Source organism: Procambarus clarkii, chromosome 23, assembly GCF_040958095.1.
Source record: "Procambarus clarkii isolate CNS0578487 chromosome 23, FALCON_Pclarkii_2.0, whole genome shotgun sequence".
In the NCBI taxonomy this organism is placed as follows: Eukaryota; Metazoa; Arthropoda; class Malacostraca; order Decapoda; family Cambaridae; genus Procambarus; species Procambarus clarkii.
In genome coordinates this window covers 32,371,365-32,398,429 of record NC_091172.1, presented here as the reverse complement: position 1 = coordinate 32,398,429, position 27,065 = coordinate 32,371,365, and the positions used below count along the sequence as shown (strand labels likewise).

Sequence of the window (27,065 nt, the reverse complement as noted above, 5' to 3'; positions counted from 1 at the left end):
CCTGCCTCACCCTCAGTACCTGCCTAACCCTCAGTACCTGGCTCACCCTCAGTACCTGCCTCACCCTCAGTACCTGCCTCACCCTCAGTACCTGCCTCACCCTCAGTACCTGCCTCACCCTCAGTACCTGGCTCACCCTCAGTACCTGCCTCACCCTCAGTACCTGGCTCACCCTCAGTACCTGGCTCACCCTCAGTACTTGCCCCACCCTCAGTACCTGGCTCACCCTCAGTACCTGGCTCACCCTCAGTACCTGCCTCACCCTCAGTACCTGCCTCACCCTCAGTACCTGCCTCACCCTCAGTATCTGTCTCACCCTCAGTACCTGCCTCACCCTCAGTACCTGCCTCACCCTCAGTACCTGCCTCACCCTCAGTACCTACCTCACCCTCAGTACCTACCTCACCCTCAGTACCTGCCTCACCCACAGTACCTGCCTCACCCTCAGTACCTGCCTCACCCTCAGTACCTGCCTCACCCTCAGTACCTGCCTCACCCTCAGTACCTGCCTCACCCTCAGTACCTGGCTCACCCTCAGTACCTGGCTCACCCTCAGTACCTGCCTCACCCTCAGTACCTGCCTCACCCTCAGTACCTGCCTCACCCTCAGTACCTGCCTCACCCTCAGTACCTGCCTCACCCTCAGTACCTGCCTCACCCTCAGTACCTGGCTCACCCTCAGTACCTGCCTCACCCTCAGTACCTGCCTCACCCTCAGTACCTGGCTCACCCTCAGTACCTGCCTCACCCTCAGTACCTGCCTCACCCTCAGTACCTGCCTCACCCTCAGTACCTGCCTCACCCTCAGTACCTGCCTCACCCTCAGTACCTGCCTCACCCTCAGTACCTGGCTCACCCTCAGTACCTGGCTCACCCTCAGTACCTGGCTCACCCTCAGTACCTGCCTCACCCTCAGTACCTGCCTCACCCTCAGTACCTGGCTCACCCTCAGTACCTGGCTCACCCTCAGTACCTGCCTCACCCTCAGTACCTGCCTCACCCTCAGTACCTGGCTCACCCTCAGTACCTGCCTCACCCTCAGTACCTGCCTCACCCTCAGTACCTGCCTCACCCTCAGTACCTGCCTCACCCTCAGTACCTGCCTCACCCTCAGTACCTGGCTCACCCTCAGTACCTGGCTCACCCTCAGTACCTGGCTCACCCTCAGTACCTGCCTCACCCTCAGTACCTGGCTCACCCTCAGTACCTGGCTCACCCTCAGTACCTGCCTCACCCTCAGTACCTGCCTCACCCTCAGTACCTGGCTCACCCTCAGTACCTGTGACACATCGCTTAACATTTACAGCGTTTGCTTACAAAACTAATTTCGAATTAAGGAATGTTTGGATAAATTGGTTAAATTTAAGATTTTGTTTATTGAGTATTAAAGAGTAAGAAATGTTGTGGGAGAGGGTTGGAGAGGGAGAAGGGGAGGTTATCTTGAGGTTATCTTGAGATGATTTCGGGGCTTTTAGTGTCCCCGCGGCCCGGTCCTCGACCAGGCCTCCACCCCCAGGAAGCAGCCCGTGACAGCTGACTAACACCCAGGTACCTATTTACTGCTAGGTAACAGGGGCATAGGGTGAAAGAAACTTGGCCCATTTGTTTCTGCCTCGTGCGGGAATCGAACCCGCGCCGCAGAATTACGAGTCCTGCGCGCTATCCACCAGGCTACGAGGCCCCGTAAACTTAAGATAAACTGGGAAACTTAAACCCCGGGAAACCCCGGGAAACTTAAGATAAACATCAATAAACATAATATATATCTGGCCTTCCAGCCCTGGAGAGAGGTGCAGCTGGAGAACTTGGCGAGGGGTATATGGGGCACAGACGCGCGCCAGGTGACGCATCTTTTATATACAGTATATACTGGCTGTACCCGGCCACGCGTTGCTGTGGCTCAGTCTGGTTAAATAGAAAAGAAAGAAAAAAGAAAGCGCACATTTCTAATATATTTAATTTCACAATGCTTGTGGGTATACAATATTTATTGTTGTTCCATTGTCTGTGGAGATATAGAGATTGATTGTCTGGTTTGCCGGCTCTAGAACTCCCGACCCTCCCCCAGTCCCCACGTCCTCCCCACCATTCCCCTCTCCCATCCTCCGTCCCCTCGCCCTCCCAACCATTCCCCATCCCCTTGTCCTCCTCACCATTCCCCTCTCCCCCATCCCCTCGTCTTCATCCCGCATCCCCCCGTCCCCTCGTCCTCCCCACCATCCTCCACTCCCCCGTCCCCTCGTCCTCCCCACCATCCTCCACTCCCCCGTCCCCTCGTCCTCCCCACCATCCTCCACTCCCCCGTCCCCTCGTCCTCCCCACCATCCTCCACTCCCCCGTCCCCTCGTCCTCCCCACCATTCCCTCACATGAAAAAAATCAGTTAAAAAAAAAACATGTTTTTACCTGTCACAGGTGTGACATCTATATAGTAGGTATATAAAAACACGCTCGTATTCAAATGAAATGTGTAAAAAAATCAAAGCAATCGGCGAAGAACTTTCTGAGATTTAAGATTTTGAACACATGAACATTTACATTTTTATTTATATAGATAAATAGTTGGTTTAAAATATAAAAAGTCTATTTTGAGCGAGAGAGAGAGAGAGAGAGAGAGAGGGAAGAGAGAGAGAGGGAAGAGAGAGAGAGGGAAGAGAGAGAGAGGGAAGAGAGAGAGAGGGAAGAGAGAGAGAGGGAAGAGAGAGAGAGGGGGGGAGAGAGAGAGGGAAGAGAGGAGAGAGAGAGGGAAGAGAGGAGAGAGAGAGGGAAGAGAGGAGAGAGAGAGGGAAGAGAGGGGGAAGAGAGAGGGAGGAGAGAGAGAGAGAGAGAGAGAGAGAGAGAGAGAGAGAGAGAGAGAGAGAGAGAGAGAGAGAGAGAGAGAGAGAGAGAGAGAGAGAGAGAGAGAGAGACCCCCATATCTTATCAGATCTTTTCAAGTACTACTTACTTATTCAGCAATTGTTACTGGTCGACCTCATAACAAAAAAAACACAAATCCTGCAACAAATTTGTTTGTTATCATCTACGACGGTAAAAAATGAGCAAGAAAATTTATTAAGATATAATACTTGATACGACAACATGCAAGGAGCTGCCGTATCTAGAGACGGAAAAAGTTCAGTGCTTGAGAGGCCGGAGCAGAGCTACGCCTGGTGACCAGGGTGTAACCGACCACACAATACACAACTGTGACGCCGCACACACATCATTGTAATTAAGGCGCTTGAAGCAATAATGTCAATTACAGTAGGCCTACTAATGTGAAGAATAACTGCTGATTTTCATATTTCATCGCCAGTATTCACACCTTTCTCAGTGATGAATAAAATATGTAGGTATAAAGAAGTTTAATAGACTAGATGAACGGGGTAGGTTCCGGGTGGGATTGTGGAACAGGGCGGGGCGGGGGGCGGGTGCTGTGGGGAAGGGGGGACAGGAGCTGTGGAGGGGGGGGGGCATTAGGATGATGGGGGAGCAAGGGGGGGGGAGAGGGGGAGCAGGTAGCCTCGGAGTTTACCTGGACAGTCAGGAGCAGTTGCCACTTGCCAGGTGGCACAACCCTAACTGCCTCCCCATGGACGATGGCTGCCCACAAGCACTCCTGCCTGCTGACAAGGTACTGAACAGCTATCACACTCCTCCCTCACCTCTAACATGGCCGGCTCCTCATCATTACGCCTCCTACAACCCGCCTCATCTACTTCCTACACTGCTGGCTTCGCAGCCTCACCCAAACACCGCGTCACCCACTCCCACCCAACTCTCGCCTCAACTCACAGTACCTCACACAAGCGCCTCTAAACCTCACACACCACAATTGCTTGCAAATAGACTTTGTGCTCAATGATGGCCGACTGGGATTTCAAAGTACCAAAACGCACGAGGAAGCATTTCTACTGTTGTGTCGTGATCTGAATCATAATTTCCAACTGCCTGTCCGTGTGTACTGCAGGTGTGGCGACATGAACTTTAGCCCACCCAGAGTGATTATACGACTCCTGGATAAACTCGGTAAGTATTTCCTCAGTGCAGGTGGGTGAATTCAATATTATCTGTGAGACAGGCAGCCTATTAAATTGTTTGTGATAACAGACACAAGTGGGACAGGGCTACATTCACGCACCAGTGTTATCATGTGTTATCAAAAGGGTTGATTTGTTGGTGGCAAGTGTGGCTTTTGGTGGTGGTTTGTGGTAGTGTGCGGAGCCAAGTGGAGGTGCCTTGAGTACTACTACCGCCACTAGTGACTAGTATAGTCACTAGGTGCCTCACCGCGTCCGTCGGCCCTTGAGAGCGAGTGACCTTGTTAATATGCCACCGACGCCTTCATAGCTGAGCAGCCTAAAGGTTAAACAACAAAACATACAATTCTCGTCAGCAACATCCATTGCAAGCCTGTAAATCATGGCATTTGCGCATTAAGCACAGCCAATGTCAAAAGTACCCACCAATAAAACCGAGCGCCCCCATGCGTTAGGTTACACAATACGCTGGTACCAACACGACCCCGGGGCCACCAACCCAGCAGCACCCTGGCATTAAACATGCCCATATATACTAACCATAATAACCCCAAATTCGAAGCAAGATAAACAACGAATTGCAAGGCGACTCCCTGACCCTGGATGTTGGGGTCACCGCAGACAAGTCCGCCTCGTCTCTGCTCATGGACTGTTAGTGTCCTACCATTCCTGGCCACATAACGGCGCGCGCGTGATCACCGCGAAGTAAAGGCGGATGGGCAGCGCTGTAGTCGGGTCGGGAGAGGAGCGAAGGAGTGCCCCAGCAAAGAAGTACACCACCACCACGAGCAGTGAGTGACTGTGGAAACAGGTGGATTGTGATTATCAATTTGAGCTTAGATTGTGCACAACTTTATTTAGTATATAGGACTAAGGCTTCTCATTGAAATTCATTCCACCCATCAGTACGTGCTATCAGAGCTTAGTATCGAGGTTAGTACCATGTACCTCACCTGGGAGTCCCCCAACTATCAACATGGTACTTTGCCACGTTCGTACAGTAATGACATCACAAATTGCAGCTTGCACGGTCGGCATTCGATCTCCGATGGTGGAAGTGGTTGAGCACAGCTTCTCCATTCATTCCAGCTTCGATCCTGTCCTCATATTTTTTTCCAAGTGCTATATAGACATACTGGCTTAGCACTTTCTTCTCACACATGTAGTTTCTCGATTTTCATTTAGCGGTGTGTTTGACCAGTGTGTATAAGCATGACCATGCTTATATGGTATACACTATATTCAGACTGTATAGTTCCCAGAAGCCTGATTTCAATTTTGTATGTACTGCTGATGTGATTTTATTGACATGTGCCCTTGGTGATCAGTTTAGTGTTGTCTTCGTTGTGTATTGCTTGTCTCAGGTCGTGTTCTACTGCTCTCGTCTTACTCTGACTTTGTATTCAATTGGGTTGAAATTTAGCTGACATGTATCCAAAATTGTCTATTCGTCTTTACCGAGTCAGGCCTAGCTCTTGGGTCCTGCCTCCTAGCTATTCCCAAGCTTCTAGTACTTTTGTCAAATCTTTTTTTCAAACTGCGAGTGGAATTTGCCTCCACAGCTCCTTCTTCACTCCTGTGACGCGTCAATAGTAAAGGCGTCAATAGTTCCACCTGTGCCGCTGACTATCGTCCTCTGTACTATACCTTGACAAAAAGGTTACCGGTCTGTTTCCTCTATGCTTTATCGTGTATGTTTGGATCGTCTTCCCTAGTGCCTTGGCAAATCTCAGTACGTTATCCTATTTGTTCGGTTTTACATTGTTTGGCTTGGTATGATATCCACCACGATTCAGTTTCTGAGTTTGACAGCTATCACACTCTTCAGTGTGTACTGTTCTACTCTATCTCTTCCCATTACTTTTGGAATATAACTGCAGGACCCAGTTATCTGTCAATGTTATATATAACCTGGTTTAGAGCGGCCGTTAACGGTCAGCGGTGCAAGAGGTACACTGAGACACTGTGTACCAGGCGTAACCCGGACACCTTTCATCGTGTTGAGGAACTTGATAAATACCTCCAAAGGCTACCTCATTTTCCGGGTTGTGACTCAAGTATGTTTATTGAGACAAGAAAGAAATACATCTCAAAGGGATAGAGTAGCTTAGGCTATTTCTACCCCCCTAATGTGACTCATACCTCAGACTAGGAGGTATAGTCTGAGACCGGGCCGCAGGCACGCTGATCCTCGGAACCTAACCCGTTATCCCCAGCGTTCCCAATGTCACTAAACCATTGTACTAAATTGTCCCAACCTAACCTACTCGAGGACCCACCAACATAAAACGGGACATCACGTCAATTTCGCGAGCCGCGGCCATTTTTAGTTCACCAATTTTTGGCCTTCGATCCATTATACGTCAACATGCGATGTACTAGACAGGAAAACCTAAGTCATCACAAGGTAAGGTAATGTTCAAATGTTGTAGATATTGCTCATATACGGGACATGCTCCCCGAACATTCTCAACGTATTCGTAAGCAGTAAACAAAAAAATCCGAGCCTAAATTTCCCAGCCTGTCTGCTTCACCCGCAGAGCCTCACACACCCACCATCTCTCACACTCACATGTATAAATAACTAAATAACCCAACTCACATGAACAGAAAAGTGACGAGGTTCATATACACAAGAAACCTAACGTGTACAATACACTCTGGATTCGATTTTCAGCTGGACTGCAGCGAGTGTCGCGAAACAGACGTGTTGACACCGGGTACAATATGTGTTCCCTGGGACAGTGTGGGCGGGAGCTGCCTGGCGGCGCTGGTGGCCACCAGTGTTCCCTGGGACAGTGTGGGCGGGAGCTGCCTGCCTGGCGACGCTGATGGCCACCAGTGTTCCCTGGGACAGTGTACACGCACCGCCGCCCGGGGTCTAGCAACCAGCGTCCTACAACTGGTTCAACATCATGACACAACGACACAAAATGCCTATTAACTGTTGCATCTCTCGCGCCCCACAAGGCCGCCCCCTTTCTTTTTATTCTCTGGATTTTTGTTTATTGGTTTTTAAAGTACATTTTCTTTATCCAGTTTTGTTTCCTAGTCCAAGTAACATAATAATAATAGTTTATTTATAAAAATATATATATAAATTGGTTGTATTGCACTGTATAGGTATACAGAAGATACAGGTGAATATAGCTAGCTTTTGCGCTGTACACTATACCTTTCATACACACCAAGATAGCAGCATAATAAAGTGTAAATAAGAGTGTTAATTTAATGCCATAAAGAAAGTGCCACCAAAATGCGGCATATGTTATGGGCGCGCGTCCTACTAAGGACTAGTAGCTTAGTGATAACAAGGGTATTTATTTACACTACGAGCTCAAGGCAATGGAAGCCGTTTACAATCAAAACTTGGGAAGCCGCCGAATGTGGGATAGTCCACAAACATGGTAAACAAACAGGGAGGATTCCAATTTTTGTACAACACAGCTGAGAGTATCCGGCAACAGTGTCACCTGGCTATAATGCCCCACCAATACAGCGATAGTGAGCCAGCCACAGGCTTAGACCCCGCGCAAAATTTTCCTGAAAAAAAAAGCCCGTGACGACCACAACAAGCAGATAACACACTACACACCAGAGTTTTATCTTGTGTGTCGTCTACTGATTGAATTTGACGTGACTCACCGGCTGACTGACGATAAACACGGGTGATACTGCAATTGTTGACTCTATACGTTATTTGCTGAGTCTGCACATTGTACCTCGGCAAACCATAGTGAAATACTGGCACCATGTTGGTTCAGTTATCTGTGTGGTGTCATACTACTGTGAACCTTTAATGCCACTGTCCTAGCTACATGTCGGCGGCGACACCTGCAGGTACACCACCATCACCACTACCATGTCTGCCGTCACAACACCGTTAACCACCTATAATCCTCTCCTCTTTATTAATTTAACATTATCAATAATATTTTACTATTACTATAAAATTTTGCTATATTATAATAATTATTATAATCATCATCATCTGTGGTGTTATTTTCAATGCTTGCTGCTATTACCGATGTTCAATATATATCCGGCCTTTTGAAAAACAAAACTGTGCTTCTTTAACATGTAAATTACGCTTTGATTTTTCCAATATACATCACTTCAAATTGTAAGACGAACGAATAAGACATTTTTGGCACTTTACACCAAAAATGTGTCGAGTTGGAGGCCACCAACGCCTGACAGCTGAGTGGACAGCGCTTCGGATTCGTAGTCCTGAGGTTCAGGGTTCGCTCCCCGGTGGAGGCGGAGACAAATGGGCAAAATGTTTCTTTCACCCTGATGCCCCCTGTTACCTAGCAGTAAATAGGTAACTGCTAGTTAGCTGCTACGGCCTGCTTCCTGGGGAGGGGGGGGGGGTAACAAAAAAAAAGAGGCCTGGTCGAGGACCGGGCCGCAGGGACGCTAAGCCCCGAAATCATCTCAAGATAAGATAACCACAAGTTAATTAGACCTCTTTACGCCAATATTGTAACGATTCATTTAACTTGTTACTAATAATTTGATATTGTTATTCAGATGGTGTATTAATACGACAGAGCCAGTGCTGATAGTGATAAAGCTTATCATTATCAGCTATATTTAGTCTGGGTAATGTGGTAAACGGGCGGCGTGCTTAGGCTGCAGGCAGGAGGCGGCCAGGCATCAGCAATACTGGCGGTGCTCATCCACAATGAGCGGTGGGTCGGGTCGAGCGGTGGGTCGGGTCGAGCGGTGGGTCGGGTCCAGTGGTGGGTCGGGGCGAGCGGTGGGTCGGGTCGAGCGGTGGGTCGGGTCCAGTGGTGGGTCGGGGCGAGCGGTGGGTCGGGGCGAGCGGTGGGTCGGGTGGAGCGCCCAGGCCTGGCATAACAGAACACAATAAAAGCCAGGGACATTGAGCAAATAATAAGGACAAATGCTGAGTAAGGGAGCCAACACGCCAGTACTAACGTACACAATGCGTCTGTCCCTTACAAGGATATCTTGTTGATGTTCATTTGTTTAATGTTCTACCGAACATTTATTGAATGTGCGTTTCAAGAGGCTTTGAAGAAAACATGATTTTGTGCATGTAAATACAATACAATACATATTTTTGGGTTTTGATGATTTCCTCAATCAACAAAACATCAAAAATCATTTCCTCACGAGTTCCTCCTAGTGAGGGGTTCCTCCTCATGAGCGGAGGAAACACTCACCATTAGAGGAAAAACTGGCGCCCTGACGCAAGCACACACACACACACATGACACAACAGGTATAACCCTGACACAAGCACACACACATGACACAACAGGTATAACCCTGACACAAGCACACACACATGACACAACAGGTATAACCCTGACACAAGCACACACACACATGACACAACAGGTATAACCCTGACACAAGCACACACATGACACAACAGGTATAACCCTGACACAAGCACACACACACATGACACAACAGGTATAACCCTGACACAAGTACACACATGACACAACAGGTATAACCCTGACACAAGTACACACATGACACAACAGGTATAACCCTGACGCAAGCACACACACACATGACACAACAGGTATAACCCAGACACAAGCACACACACACATGACACAACAGGTATAACCCTGACACAAGCACACACACATGACACAACAGGTATAACCCAGACACAAGCACACACACACGACACAACAGGTATAACCTGGGGAAATACACAAATACATCACAACAACGCAGCACAAACGTTGACATCCAACCCACAAATCTGAAAATAAAGAACTTGAAGACGTTTCGGTTCGTCCCGGACCATCATTAAATGTAATGGGAAACAAGGCAATTGGTTGAGAAAGTAAATACATAATCTGCTAAATCTCATCAGTCGTCTGTTCCTGTGCCCACCTGTTAAAAAAATTATTTACTATATAATATATATATATATAGTTAAGATCACGAGGTGGGTAAATACTGATTAGAAAACAGTGTTGGTGATATATGGAGCAGATTACAGGATAACATAATACCCGTTACATCCCTGGATTTCAAGCCACGGGTACACATTCATGAGTTAGATTGTGTATATATAGGAGCGGCCTAGCAGGGGGCCAATAGGCTTTCTGCAGTTTCCTTTTTTTTTTAGTTCAAATATTGTACTAAAATTACGAGAATGTAACATGTATCAATGCTATTTATACAAAATTTAACGTCCAAAAATTTGTATTAGCAATTAAACACAAACTGGGTCAATCCTAATTATGTTAACATTATATATATGTAAGTGATCATGTGTAGGGGTGAGACAGATGTTAATCTTCTTGTTTGAGGAGGTGTTCACTTGAGACAGTTAAGAAAGTCCCAGCTGTGTCTGGGTACAAGTGACAGGATGAACAACCCAGCGGGTTTTCTTCCTATTGGGGAGTGTTGTACATGCTGCTATGGCGGTGTGTCCACTCACAGGATGAGTGGCGCTGCCCAATAAACTCGCCCCTCGGGGCAAAATTAAAAAAATTTAAATTTAAAAATTTAAACAAAGATAGTATAGGTAATGAGAGTGGTGATATGCTTTACAAGATTGTAAATACTATGCTATGTATTCTCTCTAACCCAATGTACCTTCTTGTATATAAATAAATAAATAAATAAATCTGTGCAGATGTTGCTGCGGGAGCCGCCGCCCCACACCAGGGCCACCTTCGGGTTGATGGGGGCGGTGGGCGTTGTGGTCAACATCGTCCTCTTCTTCGCCGACATCGTCTCAGACGCCCTCCTCGCCTACGTCCTTTGGAAACAGGTAACTACAACGGCCGAACTTTAACAGGTAACTTCCCTGATGTACGTTACTGATGACTATGACGACTTTAACAGGTAACTTCCCTGATGTACGTTACTGATGACTATGACGACTTTAACAGGTAACTTCCCTGATGTACGTTACTGGTGACTATGACGACACTATTGGTGACTAAGCAGGCGATGAGTCACAATAACGTGGCTGAAGTATGTTGACCAGACCACACACTAGAAGGTGAAGGGACGACGACGTTTCGGTCCGTCCTGGACCATTCTCAAGACGATTGTGAATCGACTTGAGAATCGATTGTGAATCGACATTCTACAATCGACTTGAGAATGGTCCAGGACGGACCGAAACGTCGTCGTCCCTTCACCTTCTTGTGTGTGGTCTGGTCAACATACTTTTGGTGACTATGTCAATACTCTCCATTTTTAACTTTGATGCCATCTTATATCTTCTAGGTGACCACAGTGATAGTGTCTTTGTAAACAACAGTACAGTGACACTTGTGAGAGAATCACAGCCAGAGTTGATAAGTAACAATTATGTCAGTTTATAGGTTAAATCACGATGACGCTTCACAGGTAATGATACACACCTTACAGGTAACCACATCACAATTTCCAGGTAACCAGATGACACTTTACAGGTAACCCCATCACACTTTCCAGGTAACCAGATAACACTTTACAGGTAACCCCATCACACTTTACAGGTAACCAGATAACACTTTACAGTAAATGTGATGACACATAATTACAAAAAACAAACTGAAATCACGGTTAACATAAATTTTGTAATGCCCATAAAATAAATAAATTTAATGTTAAAGCAACGACGAGGTAGCTGTGTGGGGCCGTAACGACTGTGTTAGTATAGTGTAGACAATGAAGGTGTGTGTGTAGTGTATGGTGCTACAGTGTGTGTGTGTGTGTGTGTGTGAGTGTGGAGGAGCACTATAGGTGTACTGTGTGTTGGTGCAGGCCCAGCTGGAGGACAGGTTCCGGACGGAGCCAACCACCTGGTTCATCACCACCCTCTGTATCATCATCCTGCCCATGATTGTCATCAATATATTCAGGTATGAACTATCCTCTTTTTCTTCCCTAACAACCCACCTAATGCACTACGCCCATAATGTTTATATATATATATATATATATATATATATATATATATATATATATATATATATATATATATATATATATATATATATATATATAACATTATGGGCGTAGTGCATTAGGTGGGTTGCATTAGGTTATATATATATATATATATATATATATATATATATATATATATATATATATATATATATATATATATATATATATATATATATATATATATATATAACCTAATATATATATATATATTAGGTTATATATATATATATATATATATATATATATATATATATATATATATATATATATATATATATATATATATATATATATATATATATATATATCTTTGGACAACACCCACCAGTGGGACTCGAACCCAGAAAGCACAACTACCTTCCAGTAGCTGCCATAACTAGTACGCTTTAACCCACTACACCATCAGACCCTACAAAAGAAGTAGAGACTTCGAGATATATATACATCTCAAATATCTCCACTTCCCGAGGGCACTAGACAAGTGTGAGGTTAGTCTGCGTTTTTCATCAAGCCACTGTCAATGTGAGAGAACTCGTGTCCATGCTATAAGCCTATACTTGCATAAACCACAAGTGAAGATTAACAATCTTTGGACAACACCCACCAGTGGGACTCGAACCCAGAAGTCTCTACTTCTTTTGTAGGGTCTGATGGTGTAGTGGGTTAAAGCGTACTAGTTATGGCAGCTACTGGAAGGTAGTTGTGCTTTCTGGGTTCGAGTCCCACTGGTGGGTGTTGTCCAAAGATAGATATATATATATATATATATATATATATATATATATATATATATATATATATATATATATATATATATATATATATATATATATATATATATAACCTAATATATATATATATATATTAGGTTATATATATATATATATATATATATATATATATATAACCTAATGCAACCCACCTAATGCACTACGCCCATAATGTTATATATATATATATATATATGGCAGCTACTGGAAGGTAGTTGTAGTCAGTTACATCACAGAACTGAATGTCAAACTATTATTGTATTGCAACCTAAACAAAAATTAGTTTGAACCTTGTCTACCTTGCTTCTTGCAGCAATAGCAGTCGATCTCCAGTGGTACAAGAAGTTGAGTACCATTTCATCATATAGCAGCTCATATCCATTCTTATATCCCTTCTAGGTGCTACAGTCATACTGATTTGGTATCCTTGTAATTACTTTACTTTACCTGAGCCCTTCTGCATAATCAATTTACTGTACCTTGAATAATAAAACCTACTGTTCAGAATTTTCCCAGGAACCAATCTTCACTTCTGTAGCATTAATTAGCTAATAAACAAAAGTTAAAACTATAATTTTCAAGAATTTTCTCAACATAAATGTACTTGGCAGTTTGTGGTGGTACTGGCAAAATAAGCACTGCCTGGGGGACTATTGTGTACTCCACAAGATGGGTACAACACAAGTCGTCGTCAGGGTCATATTACACATCCTCCTCCTTGGACCTCTCATTCGGTGAGAACATATTTAAGAATTAACTAATCGTGGAAATGTATAATATAATCTGTATAATAATATAATTATACATATATATAATATAATATATATATGTATAATATAATCTGTATAATAATATAATTATACATATATATAATATAATATATATATGTATAATATAATCTGTATAATATAAACAAAATGTATAATATAATCTGACACCCAATATTTGGTTGAGTGCAATACATATACTGTATATAATTAAATTTAGACATTTTTCTCAGTAATAACTTGTACAAAATATTTCTATATACTGTATGCAATTACTGTAGAGGTGATGTAACGGCAGGTACGTGGACATCCTAAGATATGGCATAAAGATGAAGAGAGAGGTAAAACATGTTGAGATGGGTCACAACGGTGCTGCTATACTAAGAAGAACACCCAAAGGGGAAGTTCATGCTGTTCTACAGATGGTAAGTGCTTGCATCCACTACCTAAGCAAACAGATATACTAATGAAGTACGGTATTCTTAAACTTTAGTCTTACTAAAGAGAGACTTAGTTACTTACATTTCTTATCAACATGAAAGGTTTAAGTATAATAACATTATTTATGAAGGCATCTGTAAATGCTGTGAACATATTTTAAAGGTCCTGTAGCATGGTGGTCTACATTCTTGGATCATAACCAAAGGACCCGGATTCAATTTCTGGCCAGGACAAAAATGGTTGGATGTTTCCTTTCACTTGATGCCTCTGTTCACCTATTAGTAAAAATGGACACCCAGAAATTTGGCAATTATTGCGGGATGCATCCTGGGAAAGGTCGGTAGTTGGCCTGGGGGGGGGGGGACCTCGATAAATCTAGGTACGGTACAAGCTTCCCATCACTGATAATGGGAATTACAGTATTTGAATGTATCATTCTGAGTTCTTTTAGTGATCAATCCTCATTTAGGCTGATGGTAATCATGGTTTGAAAAAAAATTACATCCTTCATACTCCAAAATTCACACTAACATTCATTCTTATTCTGGCTGCAGGTAATCTCACGAGATACTGCCATGCTGGACATGATGCACAGTTTCCTGCAAGATGCTCCACAGCTCATATTCCAGGTGTTCCTCTTATACCGTAGTCCTGGAATCCTCACCGGCAAAGAAGATAACAGTACTTTAAGTCAGTCCACAGTAATCCTTGGTCCTTTTCTTAAAATCAATCTATGACAAAATGTGCTGCATGTCTGTTTATAACAGTTGTACATAAGAATCTAAATTTAAGTTAAAACTGAAAGCAAGTCAACAAATTCCAAATTGATAAGTTTAATTTTATCCTTCAGCAACAGCAGTTCAGTTATGGAAAATCGTGTTGGGAGTGTTTGCCATGTCATGGTCACTGGTGTCTTACCAAGATGAACTACGTCGTTCGGTACCAGATAAGGAGCAGCTGTCTTGTTGTGCTACAACTACCTGCCTCTTATGGCGTGCCTCTATGCTTATTTCCAGAATAATCACAATTGGATCATTTTCTGCAATACTTGTTGTAAGTTTATTCGTGAATATTTTAAAATGTTATACAGTTGAGAATAAAAATATTTTTAACAGTTGGGGCCAAGTGAATTTGGATCCATGAAGTTTCAAAATACAGTTTTTTTTATTTTTTTTAATTCACAAATACTGTATATACCATATTTCACGATCAAAATTTTTTACTTAACACACATGCTAAAATTCAAGTGTTGAATGTAATGAAACTCCCTTTTCTGGGGGAGACCTCAGCAACTCCCAGAGCTATATTCTGGTCCAGCCAAGCCTTAGGGAGCTGCATGAGGCCTGAGAACCACCCTTGTCCAGGACCAGACTTTGGCTCTGTTTACAAGGCGAGGGGAACTGGAGGGTCAGATTAACAAAAACTGAGAGAAAGCCCAACCAGAGAACATAGAAGTACTATAACAAACATTTGCTCTCCATATGTATTGGGGTTTATCACGTTCATTAAAAGTGAATTTGGGATGTATAAGTGATTGTTAAGTGTCTATGGCTGCTTACGCTTTTTTCCACCAGAACTGTATGGTTGGAATTTACGTTTTGTTCAGCCGAGATGATTTCCTATTGCAGTACAGTACTACACCTGGTATGACTGCCTGTCTGCTTGTCTGTCCAGATGTCTGGTTTCCTCATTGGTGTCTTGTTTATGTTCTTGAGATGGATTTTAACTCTCTCATCAGTTTCCTTCACATGACTGAAATTTACAGATAGTAGCAAACACCTTTTTACTTGTTGATGCAGGGCTGCCTTCTTTCCTCCTCAAAGCTGTGTTTGCCTATCACTGGCTATGGGGAAGGGGAAGTGAGCTCTAGCTCTTTATGCCCTGCCTACTAGCCGTGTTGCACCCATTTTGTTATAGACTAACTATTCTAACATTCAAAATCTTTGTTAAACCTGTCCGTAAAGTTGTGGATGGAAGTGGCTTCCACAACTTATTCTCTCAAATGCACTCCACTTGTTGACTACTTGTACAGAAAACAAGTATTTCCTTACATTATTTTGGCTCATTTATGTTTCCAGCTTCCACGTGTATCCTCTTATCTTACTTTCTCTCATATTAAAGAGGCTATCCTTGTCTGCCTTGTCCGTTCCCCTCAGTATCTTGTATGTTGTGATCATATCTTGGGTCTTATTTTTACCTTTTTTCAATTATTGCATATGATTTTTATCTTGCTCTCTTATATTCCAGAAACCACTACAGGATCCTACATCTGTTTTCTGGCTTTGGTCGACAGATTCCCATGGAAAATTGATCATATCATATCCCATTGTGACTGCATGTGTCTTGGCAGGCCACTGGCTCATAATGACTGCATGGATACATGCACAGGTATGTAGAGAACAGCTTTTTCATTATATAAACATTCATCCTTTACCATACTTGATGGAATTCAATCTTGTTTAAACATTGCTTGTAAGTTAAAATAGCATTGCAATATTAGTCAAAATAAATACATTATTTAATGTTGACTGGCTAATATTATGGGCATTTAAATCTTAAACCAATATCCGTTCTGTCTAATCGTGTGCTGCAAAATCTCAAGCCTTCAGTTGGCTTTTATATCCTCTTCCAAGAAAAATCAAGTCAACCTTTTTTGGATGACCTCAGTAACTCCTCAGTGCATTGGCTCTGATGTCACAAAGACAGACACAAAACTACCAGGCCTATGGACTTTCACAGGCGTACCAAACACCAGGACCAGAGTCTGGTGTCGAAAGAGGCAGAGGAAGTATGGGGCTTCAAGATCAAACCAAAACTGAGTAAAACTACCCAGAAAGTACAGGCAAAGCAAAACAAAATTTGCATCTAGAATAAAATGAGAAAAGATGGATATATGGTAAGCAATAGCTTTACCTGTTTCAACAAACCTTGCACTAGTACCCAATGCAGACGATGAGTCATAATAACATGGCTGAGATATGATGACCAGACTACACATCAGAAGACGGAGAAATGACAATGTTTCCATCCATCTTAAACCATTATCAAGCTCACACACGACTTGATAATGGTCCAGGACGGAATGAAAGTCGTTGTTTCTCCATCTTTTGATGTGTAGTTTGGACATCACTAGTACACAAGTTCAGCTCAGGTCACCCAGGGGTCCAGTCTGCATGTACCCTTCACTTAACAGAGCATGCCAGGCATTAAGCCTACAACACCCCTGGGGCTCAAACTCAAGAAGAGGGAAAGGAGAGCATTAGGAATATTAGCCACTGACTGCTACCCCCATCCCCCTCAAAACATAAAACCCAGCAGTTGCTAGAATAAAGGTAGAGTCTGACGTCACTAGGAAAAAATGTATGGTGGTAACTGGAATTTACAGTGCCTAGCATTTATTTGTATTAGTCTAAATGTTTAGTTTTAATAGTTAAAATGTCAAGTTTGATTTATTTTTGTAATGTTAATTTTTATGTTTCATTTTCTAGCAAGTATCAAGTATCTTTAGTTGCTATAAAATAAAATTTGTCTGTGTGTAAAATAGATTTCCTGCACATTTTCGTGAGTGTAGTGTCGCCGCCCTCCACCTACAGAGGGGAGCTCGAGCTAGTAGGAGGCAAAGATGTGAGTGAGGTGTCTGCCTCAGTGTTCCCATTATTATTTGGGAATATATATATATTTACTGTGTTATTAACACAGTAAATATATTGCATTGCACTGACTAGACAATCAACACATGGTGATAATTGCACTCTGAGGGTTAAAGCTACATTTACCTGTATATTTAAAAGAAAAACATTTACAAATTTGTTTAATTCAAATAAAGCTTCTCAAATCAATAAAGACTAATATTATTATTTTTCTGTTAGAAAACAACATTTTGTGCCCAGGAAAACAACAGTACTAATCCAGTACTGGAGTTCTTGTACAACTGTGTCATGGGTCTTGTACACGTCTTCTGCTACATCAATGTCAAGGACACACCTTCCCGTAAACGAATGGTATTCTTCTATGCCTTCTGCCTCATTGAGAACTCAGCAATGATTGCTGTCTGGTATATTAAGGTAGGTATAAATTGTCAAAATGTACTAGCATCCACAGTTGTCCCAACCACTTGGGCTGGACAGTGGAGCGAGTCTTGCTTCATGCAGGCTGGAGTTCAATCCCTGACCATCCAAGTGGTTGGGCACCATTCCTTCCTCCCATCCTATCCCAAATCCTTATCCTGATCCCTTCCAAGTGCTACATAGTCGTAACAGCTTGGCACTTTCTCTTGATAGGTCCCTTGCCTTCCCACAGTTGTTTTTATTTCTGAAATTAGATATAGTATTTCTCTATCAGACTAAAGCTATAGAATACGTTTAGCGAGATATTTTGAACTAATCAATCATCTCTGGCACAATAACAATATCACTATTGCCCCTAGAGAGAGATAGAAGAAATGTTAAAATATTGTACTATAAACTAAGCTACTGTATATAATAAGGCTCAACATGTGTAATGCACATCCTATTTCTGTGTGCCTATTAATATATGTACATATTGTACAATGATATAACTGACAAGTAGATGAGAACATTTTACAAGCAGACTAATGTGGAAATAGTTAGGCAAGTTTAATGAACAACAAGCAATTTTTAGGAAATGACTGATTAAATACTGGAAGCAATACTAAAGTGACAGATCACAGTTTAAAAAATGTATAAGAGTGCAACTGCTGTATACTTTAACACCTGACACAATTATGTTAATACTTGGATTTACCCTCCCACAGATGGTGGACTACCCAGAAACACTTCGTGTGGTAGTTGTATTTGCTGTGGAGGTCCTGTGGGTGATAGGAGTGTGCTGTGTCATTGGGTATTACTCATTTCTTCACCCTGACCATAACAATATTGTTCATCTAAGTAACCAAGCTTCGTGGCGTCGGTGAAGTTTCCTCTACAACAATTCGTAACGGCTAATGCACAAACTGCTCTTAGCCAATTCAGTACATATTTTCAACAAATATTATTGACGAAAGTTGTTTCAAGGCTGAGTAAGATTTTAAACATTAATCATCTACATTTCATATTCACTTTCTAAATTTCACACAAGAATTCACTCATTATGGGCATGGCATGTTTTAGTACTGTATATATATATATAAAACACTTCCTATTTGTCAATTACTTCATCATTTCCCTTTTACTTTCCTCCTGACTATTATTAATAGCTATAAATGAATGATAACCTTAATATAAAGAAAGGAAAAATTCAATATAGCTTCATTTAATGAAACAATTAACTTCATAAAATACTTATAAATACTTGATGTATTGTATTCTTTTCTCTAATGCCTTTCTTCCCAAGCAGCTCCTATCCATGCGGGTGGCCATGCCCGAACAGTCTCCTGGTAACCATCTCTAAGTTTACTCTTTACCTTTTATGCCATCATCAAACCTAACCCTTCACTTTTTACATTTTCATGATATTCTAAGATAAAACTACTGTACTATAAACTGTAAGACAATAAAATTTTATATACCATACTGTATTATAAGTTTGTGATTTAAATTTCATTTTATCAAATGTTTTCAACACATTAGACTTCTCAGCAAAGGCATAGTTAGTTACCCTTGTAGTGCAGAGGCCACAACTAAATTTGTACAAGTCTAGCTATCTTGGACTCTGAAGTCACTATTACAGTCTGTCTGAGACTCAACAGGAGTATGCAACAGAGCAGTAATAATGCAATCATGAGTGCCAAAAAAAACTGCCATCTGTCCCTGCTAACTGCATCGAGAATTCTCTGATATATTTGTTGTCTTAGTCAGGCATAAAGCCATTCACAGATGTTGTGTGGGTCACTAAACTAAGAGTAACATGTTTATACATTATGAATCCCTTAAAATAAACTTATTAGTGACCAGTGGGCCATAATATAATACAGGTTTTTGCAATAATGTTCAGCGAGGGGCAAGTTCATTATTTTTTTATCATTTTACCATTTTAGTCAATCTTAGAGAATGATCAATGTTTGATTACCCCTCTGTCTATTAATTACTAAATATTAATAGTAATGTGGTGATCATTCAAGCACTAAGCTATAAAGGTTATAAATAACATTCTGTGGATTAGAAAAACTAATAGTTCAGCATCTTAGAAGAGGGATACCATAGACCCTTAAAAACCAAAGGGGAAATGCATTCCTAGAAAACGTGTAACAAATCTGCATAAACTGAACTTAACACATGTGGATAAATAAGGATATTGTAGCTTTCAGAGGCTAAAGAATCTCCACGTTTAAATAAAAAAATATGTGAGTACAGGTATTAAGAAGGTAACACCCCTCTGATGTTAATCATCTCTGCATGCTGTTATTTATTGGATGATTATTCGAGTTGGAATTACTTGGTACTTGTTCACATATCCTGTGAAGTCATACACATGCTAAATCGTCGACAATCTCCTCCAAACAGTATTCATTGTGCTGTTTCATTACTTCTGCCCATGCACACTTTAGGTTCTACAGCATCATGAAAACCATGCTACATAAACTGTCAGCTAGATAAAGAGGCAGACATACAAGCAGGTAAGCATACTTTCAGCTTGGCAGGAAAGACATGAGAAGAGCTAGACACTCAGTCATCATCTGGGGGTTAAGTGCAAGGTTGAGATGATGCTTTGAAATCTTTAGTATTAATGATGTGCTTTGCTATAGAGGAATCTCGAACATGGAGCTTCAGAAGACCACATCTGGAGAGAGAGAATGGAGGCATAGAGAACCCAATTCAGGAAGTCAAGGTCCTCAACTGACAAATCCACATGGAAGAAATTGAGAAGTGACAACATTAGATGAACAATTCTGCAAACTCTTCCCCACTGCAGACAGAGGATTGTCTATCATCCAAGAAGAAGCTAGGGCTTTGTACTGGAGTTAAAAGGCAGAAGATAAATAAAACATGAGTTGAGCAAAACTGAATTTTGGCTCACTTTCTTCAGGAAGAAAAGCTTCAAGTCCTGTTGAGTATGAACAGCAGGTAGAGTCTTTTGAGCACTGTAACATCATCATCCACCAGTTGTGCAACAAACTAGACTAAGGGTAGAAATGAGGTATGTAGTATGATAAACTGACCAGATGGATAAATAATTCTCGAACCAAGAAATGTGAATGTTCAGCATGGAAACCAACCACCAAATAATGCCAAAAGCAACCAGGCCATATTCTCTAGCACCTCAAGCTGCAACACAAGGTAAAATCTCTCATTTGATCACTATATTGGGTCACTGCCCACATACAACACTTGGAAGGAAGAGAATACTCCCTACCCCTTAGATATGATGGTAAGGAAATAGAACAGCACCACAAGGTGGTCCAGGAAGCAAGACATTCGTATTACACTTGTCAGCGATACAGGTCTATAATTGAGGGGGGTCTTCCCTGCTGTCACATTGGTTGATTGGAACTATCTTAGCCTTTTTCCACACATCTGCTATGACTCCTGTACACAGGAGTACAGGACAGTGTCCTGTACACTGTCCTGTCCTCCACCACCCCCCTCCAATCCCCTTCTACCCCACCACCCCCTCCAATCCCCTTCTACCCCACCCCCCTCCCTTCTATTCCTTACCCTCCTTTCTCCCCCACCCCCAAGCCCTCCATTCTTCCTCATCCCCCTAAGCCCCCCCTTCTCCCCCTAAGCTTCCCTTCTCCCCAAAAGCCCCCCCTTCTCCCCCTAAGCCCCCTTTTCTTCCCCCCTCTTCTGCCCCCCAAGTCCCCCCTCCTCTCCTGCCCCCCCAGGCCCTCCCTTCTCCCCCACCCACCCAAGCCCTCCCTCCTCTCTTAACCCCCCCTAGTTCCCCCCCCCTCACCCAAGCCTCCCCCTCTCCCCTACCCTCCCCCCCAAGCCTCCCCCTCTCCCCCACCCACCCAAGCCTCTCCCTCTCCCCCACCCCTCCCATGCCCTCATTCTTCCCCACATCCCCAAGCCCTCATTTCTCCCCCCATACCCCCAAGCCCTCCCTCCTCCACCACCCTCCCCATACCAAATCCTTCCAGCCCCCACACACCCCAGATCCCCCAGGTCCCCCTTCTCAGGCTCTCCCAGCCTGGACCCTCCCTGTTTCCATACTTCAGGAGAATCAACAGAAACTGAGGAAGGTCAGAAGAGAGTCAGTCTCAAGGTGATGTACTCGAATATAGATGGGATTACAAGCAAAGCAAGTGAACTAAGGGAAAGAGCACAATAGGTGAACCCTGGTGTAATTGGACTCACAGAAACAAAACTCTCAGGAATCATAACGAATGTAGTGTTTCCCCAGGACTACACAGTAATAAGGAAATGGAGGGAAGGACAGGGAGGAGGTGGAGTGGCCCTAATAATGAGAAAGGAATGGAGTTTCGAGGAGATGGTTATCCCGGGCTGCAAGGGGTTCAGAGACTACATAACAGGCACCATGACGATGGGAGGACCAAGAGTAGCAGTAGCAGCGATATATAACCCTCCACCAAACGACAGAAGACCCCAAGCAAGAGTATGATAACAACATGGCAGTTAACACTATAATTGAGAGGGCAGCCGCTGCTGCCTGTAGAAACAGATCCCACCTGCTCATCATGAGGGGACTTCAATCACGGAAAGATAGACTGGGAGAACAAGGAACCGCACAGAGGTGAGGATACATGGAGAGCTAAGCTATTGAAGTTGGCGACAGAAAACTTTTTCAGCGAGCATGTCAGGAAACCCACAAGAATAAGAGGCAATGATGAACCAGTGAGATTCGACCTAGTCTTCACTCTGAACTACTCCGACATAAGGGGAAATCTGTTACGAGGCCCCAGTAGGAATGAGCGATCACAGTGTATTGACATTTGAGTATCTGGTCGAAGAAGGGTTAATGAACTCGAGGAAGGGAACTGAAAACAAAAGGCTGGCATTCCAAAAGGAAAACTATGAGGAAATAAGAAAATTCCTGACATATAACATGGGAAAGAGAGCTTGGGGGAAAGATGGCCCAAGACATGATGGACTATATCATGCAGAAGTGTAAGGAGGCAGCAGACAAGTTTGTCACAGTCCAAAAGGAAAAAAAAAAACGAAATGCAGATGAGAAACCCATGGTTTAATCAGAGATGTAGGCTAGCTAAGCAACGAAGTACAAGGGCGTAGAGAAACTATAGAAATAACAGGACACTTGAGAGCAGAGAAAGATACCAGAGTGACAGGAATGAATACGTCAGTGTGAGAAGAGAGGCTGAAGGGCAACACGAAAATGACACACCGAGCAAGGCAAAGATGCAACCTAAATTACTCCATAGCCACATCAGGAGAAAAACAACTAAAGAACAGGTAAGGAAAGGGGCAGACAGATTCACTACAAATGACAATGAAGTATGTGAGGAACTGAATAAGAAATTCCAGGAAGTCTTCACATTAGAGCAAGGAGAAGTTCCAGAGATAAGAGAGGGCATAGGTAAACCAGGCACCACTAGAAGAGTTTGGGATTACCAGCGGGGATGTAAGGAAGCTCTTGCTACAGTTGGATGTGACAAAGGCTATAGACTCAGACGGAATCTCCCCTTGGATCCTAAGGGAAGGAGCAGGAGCACTGTGCTTACCACTCTCCATACTGTATAACAAATCACTGGTATCTGGGGAACTGCCAAAAATTTGGAAGACGACTACTGTAGTCCCGATATACAAGAAGGGGAATAAACAGGAGACACTGAACTACAGGCCAGTGTCCCTAACTTGCATACCATACAAGTTGATGGAGAAGATTGTGCGAAAAAAGCTAGTGGAACATATGGAGCGAAGGAACTTTGTAACACATCAACATGGGTTCAGGGATGGCAAATCCTGGCTCACAGGATTAATTGAATTCTATGAGCAGGCAAGAAAGAGAAGGGTGGGCAGACTGCATATTTTTGGATTGTCAGAAAGCCTTTGACACAGTACCACACAAGAGGAAATTGCCCTCATTTGTTTCTTACAGCCTCAGATCCAGTAACTCTAACATTCTATACACCAAACAATCCCTACCACATCAACTTCTGCCAGAAAAACAAACTGCCGGTCATGAGGATCAACTCTGTTCTCAATGTATTTAATCTATATGCTCCAGCAGGAAAGTTAAATTATATTTATCTTCCGGCCTGCGCTCAAGCAGAGCCAACCATCGTTCTTGGTGACTACAATGCTAGACACAAGGACATTAGTGGCTCTCGCTTCAGTAACGGTAACGGGAATCAACTGCTGTCGCTACTAAATAGTCACCAAGATGTGCAGATTGTGGGTGACCTTGAACCCACGCATATTTGTGGAGGCATTCTAGACCTCTGTGTTGGTTTCAACGTCTCTCACGTCTGGTGCACATTATCTATTGTAACAGATTTGTTGTCAGATCATCACCCTAGATTGACTGCTCTATGTATCTGAAATACCATCCTGCCCGGTGGAACTTTTAAACCCAAGCGGCTCAGTGTTCCTCCTGCTCGACGTGAAGACTTTGTTGCTCATGTGTCAGAGTGGTACAGCACTTATGATCCCTCCACAGTCCAGACATTTAACGACGGTCTAGTACAGAGCATTCAGATGTTTGCTGACCCTTTAGGTCGGCCCCCTGCACCATCCAATAGTCGGAACGATATGAAAAGTAATAAACGCCATGCCTATTACAATGACCCCAAACTGCGTACTTTGAAACGGGCTGCCAGACGAGTTGGGCTTGCATATAGGGAAACCTGTACGCCAGCAATGCTCAAATTCTTTCAGAAAGCCCTGGCCAAGGCGAGGGAGCGCATGACAGAGCTTAGGCAAGATAAGCTTTGCCCATCCACTTGGAGTGGACGGTAGAGCGACGGTCTCGCTTCATGGAGGTCGGCGTTCAATCCCCGACCGTCCACAAGTAGTTAGGGCACCATTCCTTCGCCCCCCCCCTTCCCATCCCAAATCAATATCCTGACCCCCTTCCCAGTGCTATATAGTCGTAATGGCTGGGCGCTTTCCCCTGATAATTCATTACTGACGGTCTTAGCCTCCACCACCTTCTCACCTAGTTTATTCCAACCGTCTACCACTCTGTTCGCAAAAGTGAATTTTCTTATATTTCTTCGGCATCTGTGTTTAGCTAGTTTAAATCTATGACCTCTTGTTCTTAAAGTTCCAGGTCTCAGGAAATCTTCCCTATCGATTTTATCAATTCCTGTTACTATTTTGTATGTAGTGATCATATCACCTCTTTTTCTTCTGTCTTCTAGTTTTGGCATATTTAATGCCTCTAACCTCTCCTCATAGCTCTTGCCCTTCAGTTCTGGGAGCCACTTAGTAGCGTGTCTTTGCACCTTTTCCAGTTTGTTGATGTGCTTCTTAAGATATGGGCACCACACAACCGCTGCATATTCTAGCTTTGGCCTAACAAAAGTCGTGAACAATTTCTTTAGTATATCGCCATCCATGTATTTAAAAGCAATTCTGAAGTTAGAAAGCGTGGCATAGGCTCCTCACACAATATTCTTTATGTGGTCCTCAGGTGATAGTTTTCTATCTAGAACCACCGCTAGATCTCTTGTCATATAACGCTTTGAAACTACTGACGGTCTTGGCCTCCACCACCTTCTCACCTAACTTGTTCCAACCGTCCACTCTGTTTGCGAAAGTGAATTTCCTTATATTCCTTCGGCATCTGTGTTTAGCTAGTTTAAATCTATGACCTCTTGTTCTTAAAGTTCCAGGTCTCAGGAAATCTTCCCTGTCGATTTTATATCGTGTGTGTGTGTGTGTGTGTGTGTGTACTCACCTAATTGTGCTTGCGGGGGTTGAGCTCTGGCTCTTTGGTCCCGCCTCTCAACCGTCAATCAACTGGTGTACAGATTCCTGAGCCTATTGGGCTCTATCATATCTACATTTGAAACTGTGTATGGAGTCAGCCTCCACCACATCACTTCCTAATGCATTCCATTTACTAACTACTCTGACACTGAAAAAGTTCTTTCTGATGTCTCTGTGGCTCATTTGGGTACTCAGCTTCCACCTGTGTCCCCTTGTTCGCGTCCCACCAGTGTTGAATAGTTCATCCTTGTTTACCCGGTCGATTCCCCTGAGGATTTTGTAGGTTGTGATCATGTCCCCCCTTAATCTTCTGTCTTCCAGTGTCGTAAGGTGCATTTCCCGCAGCCTTTCCTCATAACTCATGCCTCTTAGTTCTGGGACTAGTCTAGTAGCATACCTTTGGACTTTTTCCAGCTTCGTCTTGTGCTTGACAAGGTGTGGGTGTGTGTATGTGTGTGTGTGTGTGTGTGTGTGTGTGTGTGTGTGTGTGTGTGTGTGTGTGTGTGTGTGTGTGTGTGTGTGTGTGTCAGTAACTTCAAATTCACATAAATGATACAAAATTAACAAGAATATCCTTTACAATTTAAGCCACTTTAAATAAGCAAAACTGTGCATAGCCACTACAAAGAGACATTGGCCCTTAGGTAAAGTCCGGTAAATAATGCCTAAGTAATTATGCCACAACACCTGCATCACAAATCCTTACACTAAACAATACGTGGCAGTTGCCTCTTATCCCGAGTGTGCATGAAGAGTAGTAAGTTACTCATCTTAAACTCCAGCTGGGGCCAGATTCACGAAAGCACTTACGAACGTGTACATCTTTCCTCAAACTTTGACGGCTTTGTTTACATTTATTAAACAGTTTACAAGCATGAAAACTTCCCATTCAACTGTTATTATTATAAACAGAGTCCTGGTGCTCCGGAGCTCATTAACTGCTTAATAATTGGAAACAAAGCCGCCAAAGATTGAGAAAAGATGTACAGGTTCGTAAGTGCTTGCGTAAGTGCTTTCGTGAATCTGGCCCCTGGTACTCAAATATTAAGCAAATTACATGGTTAATTCTACATTCCAATCAGTTACCAGAGGACAGCCTTTGTACCCATGAGCTGAACAGTTAACCACTATAGTCAACTGTAAAAGTACTGTATATACAACTAACAAGTATGGGCACATCTCATTATATTGACATCAAGAAATAAACAATAATTTAGTTTGATATATGTCAAGTGTGTACTTCTTTGTATGGATATTATCTTACAGTTATTACCCAACATAATGAGAGACAAGGCAGCTAAAG

The 27,065-nt window shown here is 43.0% G+C and overlaps 2 protein-coding genes across 17 annotated transcripts in view; one reads left to right on the top strand and one right to left on the bottom strand.

Moving 5' to 3' along the window:
* LOC123763986 (ninein-like protein) overlaps window positions 1–27,065 on the bottom strand; it is a 103,003-nt gene that overhangs the window by 54,026 nt on the left and 21,912 nt on the right. The window contains exon 1 of one of the 13 annotated variants that reach the window (XM_069330118.1): window positions 7,667–7,830. The exons of the other annotated variants lie outside the window; for them this stretch is intronic. The gene's annotated coding sequence lies outside the window, so the exon portion shown is untranslated. Of the gene's footprint in view, window positions 1–7,666; window positions 7,831–27,065 lie in introns of those variants that run through there. 13 annotated transcript variants of the gene reach the window in all.
* LOC123763987 (XK-related protein 9) lies at window positions 3,496–19,485 on the top strand. 4 transcript variants are annotated; one of them, XM_045751390.2, is made up of 10 exons: window positions 3,496–3,615; window positions 10,659–10,796; window positions 11,783–11,880; window positions 13,353–13,475; window positions 13,807–13,933; window positions 14,504–14,639; window positions 14,800–15,002; window positions 16,197–16,337; window positions 17,819–18,013; window positions 18,724–19,485. In XM_045751390.2, the coding sequence occupies exons 1-10, from the start codon at window positions 3,574–3,576 to the stop codon at window positions 18,880–18,882; spliced, it is 1,362 nt and encodes a 453-aa protein (XP_045607346.2). In that variant the 5' UTR covers window positions 3,496–3,573; the 3' UTR covers window positions 18,883–19,485. The 4 variants fall into 4 exon arrangements, with proteins under 4 accessions (XP_045607346.2, XP_045607347.2, XP_045607348.1 ...); XM_045751391.2 differs by lacking the exon at window positions 3,496–3,615 and adding an exon at window positions 3,789–4,010; XM_045751392.2 differs by lacking the exon at window positions 3,496–3,615 and adding an exon at window positions 4,164–4,346.

Coding starts and splice junctions, on each gene's coding strand:
- LOC123763987 (XM_045751390.2), top strand. CDS start 3,574: ATGGACGATGGCTGCCCACAAGCACTCCTGCCTGCTGACAAG. Junction 3,616..10,658: donor CACTCCTGCCTGCTGACAAG/GTACTGAACAGC, acceptor AAATCTGTGCAG/ATGTTGCTGCGGGAGCCGCC. Junction 10,797..11,782: donor CCTACGTCCTTTGGAAACAG/GTAACTACAACG, acceptor GTGTTGGTGCAG/GCCCAGCTGGAGGACAGGTT.